The sequence below is a fragment of the Microcaecilia unicolor genome, chromosome 7 (assembly GCF_901765095.1).
Source record: "Microcaecilia unicolor chromosome 7, aMicUni1.1, whole genome shotgun sequence".
In the NCBI taxonomy this organism is placed as follows: domain Eukaryota; kingdom Metazoa; phylum Chordata; class Amphibia; order Gymnophiona; family Siphonopidae; genus Microcaecilia; species Microcaecilia unicolor.
The window spans coordinates 178,433,276-178,448,922 of record NC_044037.1 but is presented as its reverse complement, the minus strand read 5'-3'; the positions used below and the strand labels follow the sequence as shown (position 1 = coordinate 178,448,922).

At 44.9% G+C, this 15,647-nt stretch overlaps 1 protein-coding gene across 1 annotated transcript in view; it reads right to left on the bottom strand.

The window, feature by feature from the left end:
- The window catches only part of LOC115474518 (aldehyde oxidase 2-like), a 161,215-nt gene that overhangs the window by 39,590 nt on the left and 105,978 nt on the right, over positions 1-15,647 (bottom strand). The window contains exons 23-25 of the mRNA XM_030210008.1: positions 14,181-14,268; positions 6,748-6,834; positions 5,894-6,085 (exon numbers count right to left, since the gene is read on the bottom strand). Coding sequence (XP_030065868.1) covers positions 5,894-6,085; positions 6,748-6,834; positions 14,181-14,268 — 367 coding nt within the window. The remainder of the gene's footprint in view (positions 1-5,893; positions 6,086-6,747; positions 6,835-14,180; positions 14,269-15,647) is intronic.

The window sequence follows — 15,647 nt, the reverse complement described above, 5'->3', positions numbered from 1 at the left end:
TGATGCAGCTGATGCAAAATGTGGACTCCCTGTTGGGTTGACCGGCAGGTGATGCTAATGACAGTGGACCACTACATGAATTAGATGAAATAGAAGAAATTGAAGCTAAGTGCTCTGGGACTGTCTCACCATGATTGTTGATTAGCATTGAATTGGTGCATATTGAATGCAATTGAACTGAAAGGAATTGATTTGAACTACATTCTATGTTCTACAAATATATACACATTTGTCACCTTATCAGTTTTTTTGGGATCTGTTTCAGCAAACACTTTGGCACATTAATGAGCATTAAGGAGTGGAGTTTTTTTTTTGAGCCATATGATGGTGCGCCGGGCCCATGCCTTATAGTCTGAGTTCTTAGGCTGACTGGGTTGCATTACTGAGGCTTTTTTTCTCCACTTTCTGATGCGGGGTCTGTTTGGCTGTTGGTTGGCAGCAGGAGTATTGATTGATTTTTGTATGCAGCTTTTGTGCTGCTGAGTTAGATTTTCTTTTTCAATTTGAAAGCTTGAGTATTTTATTAAATTTTAACTGCCAGACCCTCGACCTTTCTTCTAACGTTCGGAGATCTCTTCTCATCATTTCTACTCCCTCCAGGGTATCCACTCTATTGGCTATTTTCGTGTCATCCACAAAATGGCACACCTTTCCTTCCAACCCTTCAGCAATATCTCTCACAAATATATTAAACAGAATAGGCGCCAGCACCGACCCCTGAGGAACTCCACTGCTTACCTTCCTATCCGAGCGGATTCCATTTACCACCACCCTCTGTCACCTGTCAGTCAACCAGTTTCTTATCCAGTTCACCACTTTTGGTCCTTTCAGCTTATTCACGAGTCTTCTGTGGGGGATCGTATCAAAGGCTTTACTGAAGTCCAAGTAGATTACATCTAGCGCACGTCCTTCATCCAGTTCTTTGGTCACCCAGTCAATGAAGTCAATAAGATTTGTTTGGCAGGATTTTCCTTTTATAAAGCCATGTTGCCTTGGGTACTGTAACCCGTCGGCTTCTAGAAAGTTAACTATCCTTTCTTTCAGCAGCGACTCCATTATTTTTCTTACCACCGACGTGAGACTTACCGGTCTGTAGTTTCCCACTTCTTCCCTGTCTCCACTTTTGTGAAGAGGGACCACATCCACGCATCTCCAGTTCCATGGAACCTCTCCCGTCTCTAAAGAACTATTAAATAAATCTTTAAGAGGTCCCGCCAGGACCTCCCTGAGCTCCCTCAGTATCCTTGGATGTATCCCATCCGGCCCCATAGCTTTGTCCACCTTCAGATTCTCAAGCTGTTTATAAAATCTTTCTTCCGTAAATGGCACAGTATCCACTCCATTCCCAGATGTTCTCTCGGCAGACGACCGCGGTCCTTCTCCTGGATTTTTCTCCATGAACACCAAAGAGAAATACTTGTTTAACACGTTCACTTTATCTTCATCACTCTCCACATAGCCATTTTCATTAACTTTCAATCTCGGAATTCCATTCCTATCTCTTCTCCTTTCTCCAATATATCTGAAAATGTCTTGTCACTTTTCTTTACATCTTTAGCCATTTTTTCTTCTGCTCGCGCTTTGTAATACAAGTGAATTTTAACGATTGTTTTTCAACTCTGTCTTGACCAACCAGTGCACTCGGGGTCTGTATTGTTGATTAGAAGTAATTCTGTTTAAAAATGATTGTTTAACTTTGATTGTGTGAAAATAAGTTGGAATGCAGAAGATAAGACACAACTCTAATTAATTTGGTATGTGAAGGGGAGGATGGTGCTTGTTTTCGGAAGTTCAGCTTGGCCACCTGGTCTTGGAAAACACGTGACTACGTTCCCACAGTATAGCTTGTTTACCTAAACAGAGAAGCATTCTGTAATTTTCCTTAGCTCTGAACATGAGTTCTGAGCCTAATAAAAAGGGGAGTTTCTTTCAGTGAAATCAGGAGCTCATCTGTGAGTAACGTACGTACTGCGCAGAGGACTTGTTCCTTTTCTAAAAAGCTCCTGGCTTTTGCTGTAACGCCCCCCCAGCTGATGATAAGAGCCTGGATGATGAAAGGACCAGTGATGATTGTATGTATAGTGTATTATTGCTTCTTTTCCTGGTCTAAGAACTCTTAGCATTGCTTAGATGTAGGGACCAGTGATGTAATGATTGTTTATATAGCTAACCATTGTATATATCTTAATCATTGTAGATTTTAGCACCTCTAATAAAGGTTTCATTTATCTAATACAAATCCAAAAGAATCCATGGTAATTATTGAGTAGTCTGTGTCAGTGAGACAGGCTGTAAATCCATAGCAGTACACGCTTTTGCTAGCCGTATTTCCCTCTTCTCTTCTTTGAGTTTAGTCTGATAATCTTTTCCATGATCCTCTCATTGCGTTCTTTTGTATTTCTTGAACAATGCCTCTTTTGCTCTTATTTTTTCAGCTACTTGTTTAGAGAACCATATAGGCTTCTTGCTTCTCTTGTTTTTGTTTACTTTCCCCACAAAAAGATCAGTTGTCATATTTAGAGCAGCCTTAACTTGGACCACTGTTTTTCCACATCTTCTGTACCTTCCCATGCCAACAGCTCCTTCTTCAGGTATTCCCCCATTTTATCAAAATCAGTACGTCTAAAATCCAGTGTTTTGAGTTTTGTACATCTGCACTCCGCCCTCACCCTTATTTCAAATCATACGGTATGATGATCACTATAGGTGGGCACCCACCCGGATATTGGAAACACTAGATATTGGAGCACTAGATCCAGCATCGACCCTGCCCTCGTGGGTTCCGCCTCCATTTGTCTGAGCAAGGCACTTTGACAGGCATCCACAATCTCCCTACTTCTTTCCGATTCCACAGACGGGACGTTCCAATCCACGTCAGACAAATTGAAATCTCCCAACAGTAGCACCTCCCCTTTCATACCAATCTTTTGAATATCTTCTATCATATCCTTGTCTAACTTCTCCGTTTGCACAGGAGGTCTGTAGATAACCCCCATGTGGATATAGGTTCTGTCTTCTCTTTCCAGGACGATCCATAAAGCTTCTTCCTTTTCCCAGGTTCCCTGCATTTCAGCCACCCTGATATAGTCTCTCACAAACAGAGCCACTGTTCCACCTCTTCGGCCCTCTCTATCCTTCCTAAAAAGATTATAGCCCGGTACGGTCACATCCCATTCATGGGAATCGTTGAGCCACGTCTCCTTAATAGCAACAATAGCCAAGTTTTCTTCAAACATCAGGGCTTGCAAGTCTTGAACCTTTTTACTTAGACTACGAGCATTTTTGCACATAGCTTTCCATATATTTGAAAGGTATTAATCTGCAAACAAACCTTTTCCGGAGATGCGAAGGCGGTAGAACGAGAGGACATGAAATGAGATTGAAGGGGGGCAGACTCAAGAAAAATGTCAGGAAGTATTTTTTCACGGAGAGAGTAGTGGATGCTTGGAATGCCCTCCCACGGGAGGTGGTGGAAACGAAAACAGTAACGGAATTCAAACATGCGTGGGATGAACATAAAGGAATCCTGTTCAGAAGGAATGGATCCTAAGGAGCTTAGCCAAGATTGGGTGGCAGAGCCGGTGGCGGGAGGCGGTGATGGTTCTGGGCAGACTTATACGGTCTGTGCCAGAGCCGGTGGTGGGAGGCGGGACTGGTGGTTGGGAGGCGGGGATAGTGCTGGGCAGACTTATACGGTCTGTGCCAGAACCGGTGGTGGGAGGCGGGGCTGGTGGTTGGGGGGCGGAGATAGTGCTGGGCAGACTTATACGGTCTGTGCCCTGAAAAGGACAGGTACAAATCAAGGTAAGGTATACACAAAAAGTAGCACATGTGAGTTTATCTTGTTGGGCAGACTGGATGGACCATGCAGGTCTTTTTTCTGCCGTCATCTACTATGTTACTATGTGCTTAGTGAGTTTAGGTGGTTTACTATATTTACATGACCTTTCTCTCTGCCATCATGTTTATTCTGGGGGTGACTTTTCGAAATCCCTTGTTTCCTTTTGTCACCCCCACTCTCTAGTTTAAATGTCTCCAATAATCTCCCACCTTGTTAACAGGATACCTTATGCAACTCTAAAATAAAAAGACTAGTTTTACTGATCACTTGTAGATTGTATTTTATTCTTCAAAATCTACTTTCGTCACTGGATAGGGTCATGTTTCAGAGTACCTGTCAGGGACTGTGAGCTTGCAGGCCCTCTCTCATGCAATTTTATTCCTTTGGCTTTGTAATTAGCTGTTCAGGCTTTTTTTTGGTGGGGGGAGGGAAGATAGGAATAAAGCATTATATTATTGTATGTTTTGTACTTTCTGTTGAACTTCTCTAGTGAGGTGACTAATCAAATGTAATCAAAACATTAATAAATATTTTTATCAGCTGCATTATTGCAGTGCTGTGCAGTTAGTGGATGATGGCAGAACTGATATATCTTTGGCAAATAGTGATACCTGGTCACTTGGTGATAGCCAAGCAAATTTTGAGGTATTTTGCGCATATTGACAATGGTTGAGACACACATGCTGTATGTGCACTGGGTCCCATCTAAAGTAGGAACCTGTGGTGATTTCAAAACTTCATGTACTGTAAAGTCTTTTAGAGTTAGATTTGAAAAGGTATTACTGCTTACGTGGAGGGGCATAATCGAAAGGGGCGCTCAAGTTTTCCTGAGGAGGTCCTCGCAGAACATCCCGGCGAAGGGGAGGGCAAACCCGTATTATCGAAACAAGATGGGCGTTCATCTTTCGTTTCAATAATAAGGTCGGGGATGACCAAATCTTGAAATTTAGGTCGTCCTTAGAGATGGTCATCCCTAGACTTGGTCGTTTCTGATTTTCAGCGATAATGGAAACCGAGGACGCCCATCTCAGAAACAATCAAATCCAAGCCATTAGGTCATAGGAGGAGCCAGCATTCGTAGTGCACTGGTCCTCCTCACATGCCAAGACACCAACCGGGCACCCTAGGGGGCACTGCAGTGGACTTCAGAAATTGCTCCCAGGTGCATAGCTCCCTTACCTTGTGTGCTGAGCACCCCCCCCCCAAAACCCATTCCCCACAACTGTACACCACTACCATAGCCCTAGCCCTTATGGGTGAAGGGGGCACCTAGATGTGGGTACAGTGGGTTTCTGGTGGGTTTTGAAGGGCTCACATTTACCACCACAAGTGTAACAGGTAGGGGGGGATGGGCCTGGGTCTGCCAGCCTGAAGTGCACTACACCCACTAAAACTGCTCCAGGGACCTGCATACTGCCGTCATGGAGCTGGGTATGACATTAGAGGCTGGCACGACATATTTTTAAAGTTTTTTTTGAGGGTGGGAGGGGTTAGTGACCACTGGGAGAGTAAGGGGAGGTCATCCACGATTCCCTCCGGTTGTCATCTGGTCAGTTCGGGCCCCTTTTCACGGCTTGGTTGTAACAAAAAAGGACCAAGTAAAGTTGCTCCTCTTTTTTTTTCCAATTATGGGTCAAAGACGCCCATGTGTTAGGCACGCCCAAGTCCCGCCTTCGCTATGCCTCTGACACTCCCCCGGGAACTTGGGTCGTCCCCACGATGGAAAGCAGTTGGGGATGCCCAAAATCGGCTTTCGATTATGCCAATTTGGGTGACCCTGGGAGAAGGACGCCCATCTCCCGATTTGTGTCGAAAGATGGGCGTCCTTCTCTTTCGAAAATAAGCCTGTAAGTCTATTTTTTTCCAGGACAAATATGGCTATTCGTACTTTCCCCTATAGTATGTACAGCAGATGATACTAGTTGGCTTATTTGCTAAATAAAAGCCACTTGAAGAATAAAAGTAGTAAAGAATGATAATAGCACTAATTAATTCACATCAATGATCCAGTAAAAATCAATCTTTTACAGAGATTGGTTCATTTATATTTACCTTCTCTGGTGATAGTCCGCATCTGGCTGCTACAGTGTCCATCCACACTTCCGTAATGAATCCTATCTGAGGGAAACCAAATCCTCGGAAGGCAGTGTTAGATGGCAGGTTCGTTTTGCAGGCTAAGGCATGACATTTAACATTGGGAAAATGGTAGCCATTGTCCAGTTTTAAAATAGCTAGGACGAGCACCTTGAAAGAAACAGATTAGAAAATGTTTAGATATATATAAATTTTACTCGTGGATTGAACTGTATCAGAAATGATATAAAACAAGGGGCAGTTTTAGCCATTTGCACAGAAGGTACTATACACCTCCCATCTCAAGCCACTGATTTGTATTCTTTCAACATACTGTACACAACAAGTGAAATACTGAGGGGCCCTTTTACAAAGCGTCGGAAAGCCCAATGCGGGCTTACCGCACGCTAAATCGGAACTACTGCTGGTCCAATGTGGGTGCCGGCAATAGTTCTGGAGCATGCTAGAACATTTGTTTTTCTAGCGTGGCACTAACCTGGTGGTAATCTGGCATTTGCCATGTGCGGCCTGGTTACCGCTCGGTTACCATGGGAGCCCTTACCGCCACCTCAGTGGGTGGCAGTAAGTGCTCACTGCTGCATGGCCATGTGGTAAGAGTTGTCTTGCCATGTGGCCATGTTTTTTTGGGCTTTTTACAAAGAGGCGGGAAAATGTGGGGTACAAATGTAACAAATAAATAAATAAATAAATAAAAACAGCCCCCGCCGCTACCGTAGGGACCTTTTTCCTGCAACTCAGTAAAAGAAACCCTAAATAATTCAAACTTGATTTGCATGAAGAGAGAGTTAATGATAAATGTGTTAGAGACTTACAAGGATAGATTCATCAGGGGTACATCCAGCATTGGTATAGTATTTGACATCCACAGCCACAATTCTCCCATTGTTCATGAATCCCAGCTAGAATAGGGAAGAGTGAAATCAGATATTTTCAGCTACTGTCCTCAACTGTTTATAGTAACTACACCATCCAGCACAGGAGTAAATTGTTTCTTGTATTGCTAAACTAATCATGGATGACCATATGGAAAATAAGGAAGAGCTGACATGGAATGCATAGGTTCTAGTTTATATGCTATTTTTGAATCAGCTGATGCTCATACACATTAAAGCAAAATTGTATGTCACACAAGAATGATATAAAAATGTAAAAAATTCATGAACTAAAAGAGGGCCTGCTTTGGGTACTGTGCATTCCAGAAAGGACAGCACTAGTGAATTAACCCATTAGTGCCCAATGTTCCCATATGGGAACAAATCAATATGTTCCCATATGGCTTATTATGGGAACATTGGGCACTAATGGGTTAAGGGGCCCGTAACACATGATTAACATGCACAAACAGGCTACAGCAGAAAAACAGTTCTGCAGTATTTTGTCTGTGCGAGTTAACCTGCGCATTATTGATTTTTTAAAAATATTTTGGGGAGGGGCTGTGTTATGGGCAGACAGTGGGCATGGAAACATTAAATAGAACGTTATACTTACTCCCCCAGATTCTATATATCGCGCCTAGATTTCTGCGTGGAAATCCAAGCATATTCCATAACAGTGCGTATAACTTAATTGGTTAAAAAGCCAATCAGCGCAGTTAATTGACTGTTAACAAGTAATTAGGAGCACTAATTGGCATCAATTAGAACATACATGTAGAACATGCTAAGCACATTCTATAATGTGGTGTGCATAAATTGTAATGTGTGTTGTCAAAAATAGGGGAGTGGCCATGGGCGTGGAATGGGCGGGTTGTTGGCATTCTGACAGTTTATGCGCAATGTTATAGAATATGCCTTCTCTGTGCCCAGGGGCGTAGCCAGACTTCAGTGGGAGGTGGATCCAGAGCCCGAGGTGAAGGGGCACATTTTAGCCCCTCCTGGCGCTGCCGCCCCCCCACCATTGCCGCCTCCCTGCCGCTGCCGCCACCACCACCACCAACAACTTTGATGCCCTCCCCCTGCTGACAACCCTCTCGACCCCCCCTCCCACCACCAACCCTCCCCAGGATGTCAGACTCAGAAACAGAACGAAGCCTTGCTCCGGAAGAAGAGGATCTCAGCTGGCGGGGGTTGGAGTCCCCCGCCAGCAAAGGTAGGCGATGGTGACGGCGGGTTGGCAGCGGGAGGGGGGGGTCGAGAGGGTCATTGGCAGGGGGTCCAGGGTCAAATCTACAGGGGCCCAGGCCCCCGCGGCCCCACGGAGCTACGCCACTGTCTGTGCCTAATTTAGGCATCGGGATTAAAACTAGGTTCTACTTGGTGTAATTCCTCATGACTAAATACAGTCATGTGGACGGCCATCAGTGCATTCTATAAACTGCGCAGAAATTTTGTAGAATACGCTTAGGCGAAAATTATTTCCATGCAGATTTTACAGGCGCCCCATATTGCATCTCTCCCATTGTGTGCTAATTGGCTAACACAGAGTTAATGTGGGAGCACTTAGCACCTCCTAAATAGGCTTCTGCATTAACTCTAGGCAGTATTGTGCACTAATGACAACATTAGCGCATGACCTGCAATAAAAATATTTTAAAAATCCCCCAAAAGTGCAGCATTGACTTTGGGCTTAGTGCGTAGTAATATCCTGTGTTAAGCCTAGATTCCAGCAAATTTTAGTAAAAGGGCCCCTAAATATGTTGATCCTGCTTTTCCCTGGTGTGAAAATCTCTGCTTAGTAGAAAAAGTTGCTGGCCCTGATAGTATAATCAGGGGTGACAAAAACGTTTTGATGTTGGGATTATAACTTCAGTTAGTTTGAGTAAACTGAACAGAAGGAGTGAGGTAGGAAGATTTGCCTAATTTTCTATATATTTGTATATAAAAATTTTACTTTATAAAATACTCTTTTTGTAACATTTTTTGTATGTTCAGTTAATTTGTTTGGTCCTTTTTTGGAGGCAGAGAGTCCTTGGTGATCAGTGCTTAGTGCATGGAGAAAACATGATTGCCACAAGACTGCAGTCCCTGAGGATGCTTCACATCCAGCTTCCCTTAAAGAGGCCTTCAAGCAGCCTTAGTCACCCATTAAAGGAGGGGAGTTTAAAAATAAAAATACACATCCCAGAGACTACTGCTGCAGGTCAGATTAACTACCTATGGACCTTATATTTGACACTCTTGGTCTAAATTATATCCACGAGACCCAAAATTCGAAACCTTTCATGTGATCAGCATTGTGTGATAGCCGCATAAGGCTTTGGTTTTAAAATTCTTCTATGGCAGCTACATAAAATTTGGATGTGCAGGCTGCTATATAGACACTTTTTATGCATTTTGTTATGGGGTGGCTTTAGGGGTGGGCTGGGAGCTGGGCCAGAAGATATAAGCAGAGTGATGAAATTCAGCTGGTCTGCACATAACATACATATAACTTAGACCAAAGAAACAGCAGGCCTAACATATGTGTACATATATTCAATCATGCCCTTTATAAATATACATATAAAGTTAAGCATTGGAACAATGCTTAACATTATGCAATGCATGCATTGAATATTAGGCCCTGCTAGTTAGTGGGTATGAATGTTTCTCTATCTTTAGTAACAGTTTCTAGCATACACCATTGTAAGGTCCCAGAGACGCCAAGGGTGGCCCTTCCTAAAGGTGGATATTTTACCACTGCTATATTGGAGATTGAAAGACAATGAGGGGCCCTTTTATTAAGTTGCGTAGGCGCATACGCACGTCCTACATGCATCAGTTTTGAATTACCACCCGGCTACCGCATGGCCCGGGCGGTAATTTCATTTTCTATGTGCGCCTACCAGGGGCGTATCTGCGTGGGGCCACAGGGGCCTGGGCCCCCGCAGATTTCGCCCTGGCCCCCCCCCCCCCGCCGTCAACCCTCCCCCGCTGCTTACTTTTGCTGGCGGGGTCCGACCCGCAATCTCCATATTTCGGCTTCCTCCGTGGCCATGTGCTTCCAGGAAGTAACGCTGCAGCGCTGATTCGTTGAATCTAGTTCGGCGTCTGACGTCCCACACGTCAGACGCCGAACTAGATTCAACGAATCAGCGCTGCAGCGTTACTTCCTGGAAGCACATGGCCACGGAGGAAGCCGAAATATGGAGATTGCGGGTCGGACCCCGCCAGCAAAAGTAAGCAGCGGGGGAGGGTTCACGGCGGGGAGGGGGTGGAGAGAGGCGGCGGCGGCCGCGGCGGCGGGGGGGGGGGGAGGCAAAAATGTGCCCCCCCTCTCTGGCTCTGGCCCCCCCTACCGCCGGATTCCAGATACGCCCCTGGCGCCTACTACATGCATGGTGCTAACCGGGCGTTAATCAGCATTGTACGTGTGCTGATGATTACCGCCCAGTTTAACATGTGAGACTTTACCGCTAGGTCAATGGGTGGCGATAAGGTCTCAGGCACAAAATGGACGCACGCCAATTTAAATTTTGCCGCATGTCCGTCTAAAAAAAGGCCTTTTTTTGCAGGCGCACTGAGAAATAGACCTGCGTGCGCCCAATACACGAGTCTACACCAGCGCAAGCCATTTTTCAGCGAACCTTAGTAAAAGAACCCCTGAGTGAGATTTTTCTTGTGACCCCAGCCATGTCAAAAACCAGCAGGTAGTGAAAACCACTGTGTCTGACCATGGTGCTATGTTTATTAGAGATTCCTGTTTCTTACATATTGAATATCACAAATTTTGGTAGAGTTACCTGATTATGAATATTTTACGTAATCAGGGTGACATTCTAGGAATTTTACCATCTATGGGGTTGCTATTCAAAGCAATTTACCAGGTAGGAGAGGCAGTGGCGTACCAAGGGGGGGGGGGGCGGTGGGGGCGGTTCGCCCCGGGTGCATGCCGCTGGGGGGGGGGGGGTGCCGCGCGCCTGTCGGCTCTTCGTTTTCATGCTCCCTTTGCCCCGCAACAGGTTACTTCCCGTTCCAGGGCAGAGGGAGCATGAAAACGAAGAGCCGGCAGGCGCATGGCACCCCCCCCCCCAGTGCCGTGCACCCGGGGGGGGGTTCTTTCGCCGGGGGATCGGGGGTTCTTTCACCGGGGGGGGGGCATCGCGCTGTTCCGGGGGGGCGCTGCACCCGGGGGGCGGGTCACATCGGTGATCCGCCCTGGGTGTCAGCCCCCCTAGGAACGCCACTGAGGAGAGGCTCCTCCTCAGTCAAATCATGTTGACTGAGCTGAACCCAGATATTCATCGGCGCTTAATCAGATAGAGCCACTCAGTATTGAGGCAGACTGTCATGGCACTATCCAGCTAGTTGATAATCATGCAAAAAAAAAAAGGGAGAAGGCTAAATATTACTAGCCCATAAATTTATGTAGGACCTGCATATCACTATAATGATATAACAATGCAGAAAAAGTGCAGAAAAAGGGAGAAGGAAAAAGCTTCTATACATTTTTGGTAGCACAATGTAGTTGAAGTACTTCTCAGTCTTAATTATGGGCAAAAATCCTTCCCCAAAACATCTGCCACCAAAATTGTGAAACACAAAAAAACATTCAGGGGCCCTTTTACAGAGCAGAAGTAAGCCCAACGCGGGCTTACCGCTCGCTCTTCCGGGACTACCGCAGGCCCAACGCTGTCACTGGTTCTAGTTCTGCCTCGAGCGTGCACCATTTCTTGGGGAAAAAGAAAATCCCTGGAAATGGCTTGTGTGGCAATAACCCGGCGGTAATCAGGCATCGCCGTGCACTGCCCAGTTACCGCCGGCTAAGTGTGGGAGCCCTTATTGCTACCTCAGTTGGTGGTGGTAGGGGCTCCCCGCTGCATGGCTATCCTGCTTATAATCGAACGAGAAAAACGCCCAAGTTCCGACCTAAATCGGGAGATGGACGTTTATCTCACAAAAATGAATAAAGCGGTATAATCGAAAGCCGATTTTTGGACGTTTTCAACTGCACTCCGTCGCGGATGCGGACAAAGTTGATGGGGGCGTGTCAGAGGTGTGGCGAAGGCGGAACTGGGGCGTGGCTATCTGCCGAACAAAGATGGGCGCATTTCACCGATAATGGGAAAAAAGTATGCGTTTTTAGCTAGAATTTAGGACACTTTTCCTGGACCCTGTTTTTTCACGAATAAGGCCCCAAAAAGTGCCCTAAATGACCAGATGACCACTGGAGGGAATCGGGGATGACCTCCCCTGACTCCCCAAGTGGTCACTAATCCCCTCCCACCACAAAAAAAATGATGTTTCACAACTTTTTATTTTCACCCTCAAATGTCATACCCAGCTCCCTGGCAGCAGTATGCAGGTCACTGGAGGAGTTGTTAGGGGGTGCAGTGGACTTCAGGCAGGTGGACCCAGGCCCATCCCCCCTACCTGTTACAATTGTGCTGCTTAATGCTTATTAGTCGTCCAACCCCCCCAAACCCACTGTACCCACATGTAGGTGCCCCCCTTCACCCCTTAGGGCTATAGTAATGGTGTAGACTTGTTGGCAGTGGGTTTTGAGGGGGATTTGGGGGGCTCAACACACAAGGGAAGGGTGCTATGCACCTGGGAGCTCTTTTACCTGTTTTTTTGTTTTTGTAAAAGTGCCCCCTAGGGTGCCCGGTTGATGTCCTGGCATGTGAGGGGGACCAGTGCACTACGAATCCTGGCCCCTCCCACGAATAAATGTCTTGGATTTATTCGTTTTTGAGCTGGGCGCTTTCATTTTCCATTATCGCTGAAAAACAAAAACGCCCAGCTCACACATTGTTGAATAAAACATGGGCGTCTATTTTTTCCCAAAATACGGTTCGGTCCACCCCTTCACGGACCCGTTCTCGGAGATAAACGCCCATGGAGATAGGCGTTTTCGTTCAATTATGCCCCTCCATGTGTATCTGGGGGTCTTTTTCACCTGCTCTGCTAAAAAGGGCCCTGGCGTATGGGAAAAACAGCCCCCACTGCTAGCACAGAGCCCTTTTTCCTGAAGCTTGGTAAACGGACCCCTGAATGCCATAGAGTTTGAAGGGCTCAAAAAAACTTATCTGTTGAACATGGCAATAAATAGAAGTAAAACAAAAGTATGGTAAAGAAAACAAAATGATACCTTTTTTATTGGACTAACAATACATTTTTTGATTAGCTTTCGAAGGTAACCATTCTTCTTCAGATCAGAAAATGGAACATGGAAATCCCCTTTAAAACTTTATGGCATTGAATGTTGTTTGCATTACACTATTTTGGTGACACGTGTTTTTGCGAAGGTCTTTTTTTTTTGGCCATAATTGAAATCGAGTAGCACTTCAACCATATTTGTGCTACCAAAAATGTTGTGAGGCTTTTTGCTTCCCACTTTTTCTGCATCGTTATGTCCTACATAAATTTATGAATCATCCAATTAGTGCCAGGGTTGTCCAGGGGCAGAGTTGAGGCAGACTCGTTAGTTAATCGATTGCCACAGATAATAATTGCTTGAGCTTGGCATGCTGAACTGCAGAAAAAGTAGTGATAACTTAGTGGCCCTTTTACTAAGCCGCATAAGCATCTACACATGCCCAATGCGTACAAAAATGGAGTTACTGCATGGCTCTTGCGGTAATTTCATTTTTGGCGAGCGACCAATATGTGCGGCTGAAAAATAATTTTTATTTTCTGTCGCACATATTGGATGCACGCCAAGTGGCATTTGGCGCATGTAAGTCATTACTGCCCGGTTACCGCGTGAGACTTTACTGCTAGGTCAATGGCTGGTGGTAAGGTCTCAGACCCAAAATGGACACACAGCAATTTTCATTTTGCCACACGTCCATTTTAAGCAAAATTTTTAAAAAGGCATTTTTTACAGGTGTGCTGAAAAATGATTCTCCACGTGCCCAAAACATGCATCTATACTACTGCAGGCCATTTTTCAGCACGCCTTTGTAAAAGGGCCCCAAAGCCTGGTTCGCTATCTGGGTATGTATAACTTCTGGGCCTGGATTAGGTTCAGCAATGAGTCCAGGTTAGATTAAGCCCACTACAGTTAGCATCTTTAAAATAACTGATTATCGTTGACTGAATATCAGGGGGTATAAGTATATTATAACTGCACTGTCTTTGATCAACCAGGATTTTTTTTGTTTTTTTTTTTTTTGTTTTTTTTATTTTAAAAATTAGAATGCATTCTTGATATGCACCTTTATAAGAATAATAATTTTCAGCAATACAGCCTTAGACCTTAGTATAAATTACCATATGAAAGAAGATAGCAATAATTTAGCAACGTGGAACATTCTAGAAACATGCAAAACAATACATCAGTTATTTCTCTTATTCTCACCATCTACGTTTCTTGCTCCACTCACTTTATATTTGCTGAAGAATGGGTGTCTGCCCGCAGTTATGAGTATGTCATCTCCACGCTCCAAAACACAGCGAACTGGACGTCTGGTCCTGAGGAAAGAAGACTCTTCATTGTATATGGAAAAGAAAGTCTTATATTCTGATTTTCGACCTCAGTTTATACAGTTACTTACAGTATACACGTGTCTGTAGGATCTTCAAACATAGGGTCAGTTATTAAAAACACTAAGGACCCTGTTTACTAAGGTGTGGTAGCATTTTTAGCTAGTGCTAAAAATTATCAAGCGCTAACCATGTAGGCACCCATAGGAATATTATGGGCACCTACACAGTTAGCGCCTGCTAATATTTAACCCATGCTAAAAATGCTAGCGCGCCTCTAGCGTGGCATAGTAAACAAGGCCCTTTGTGTAAATCTCTTTTCCATACGTATCTTTGCGGCCCTTTTATTAAGGTTTTTTCCATGGTAATTTCCATGGTTGTACATGGTAATCATGTGCTATATATATTCTTTTGAATTAATTTATGAGGGGGGTGGTATGGGTGGGGAATGAGCATGGAAGTGCTAAACAGCTAGTGTGTTCATATTAGCATGCGCTAACTGGTTAATGCAGGGTTAACATGGAAGCATTTACCACCTCCTAGATAGGCGCAGTAAGTGTTCCTGCATTAACATTTTTTTGCTGGTCCCGCATTCTAATGGAAAAATTAGCACAGGACCAACAAAAATTTTAAAAAGCAAAAGGCCTAGTTTATAGCTGCCATAAAAATCGGATTAGTGAGCAGGAAAGTCTCACGTTAGGACGCACTAAACCCAGTCCACACCACAGCTTAGTAAAAAAGCCCCTTTGTCACTGTACATAACTGAATAGGTCTGTCTATAATTTTTGCCTGTAGCCTTTTGATACTTAGGGGTCCTTTAAACAAGCTGTAGGAAAAAGGGGCCAGCGGTAGCCGTGGAGGTCATTTTTCCCGTGCACCAGGGCCCTTTTTACCACAGCAAGTAAAACACCCCCTCTCAAAATGGCCATGCTCCAAGATAACTCTTACTGCGTGGCTATGTGTGGCGGGGAGCTCTTACCGCTACCCACTGAGGTAGCGGTAAGGGCTCCCGCGGTAACCCGGCAGTAACTGGGCAAAAAAAAAGAAACCCCAGAGCACCGGCGTTGGGCCGATGGTAGTTCTGGGATAGCGTGTGGTAAGCCAGTGTTGGTTTTACCACCACTTTGTAAAAGGGTCTTTTATTGAAGACAAGACATGGTACTCAGAAAGTTAACAAGAACTATTACAAATTCATCTGATTTATTGGTTATGAACCAACACATCAAATGAATTAGGGGTCCTTTTACTAAGCCGCATAGGTGCCTACGTGCACCCAATGCACGTCAATTTGGAGTTACCACCCGGCTACCATGTGGCCCTCGCGGTAATTTCATTTTTGACGATCGTCCACTACGTGCGTCGAAATA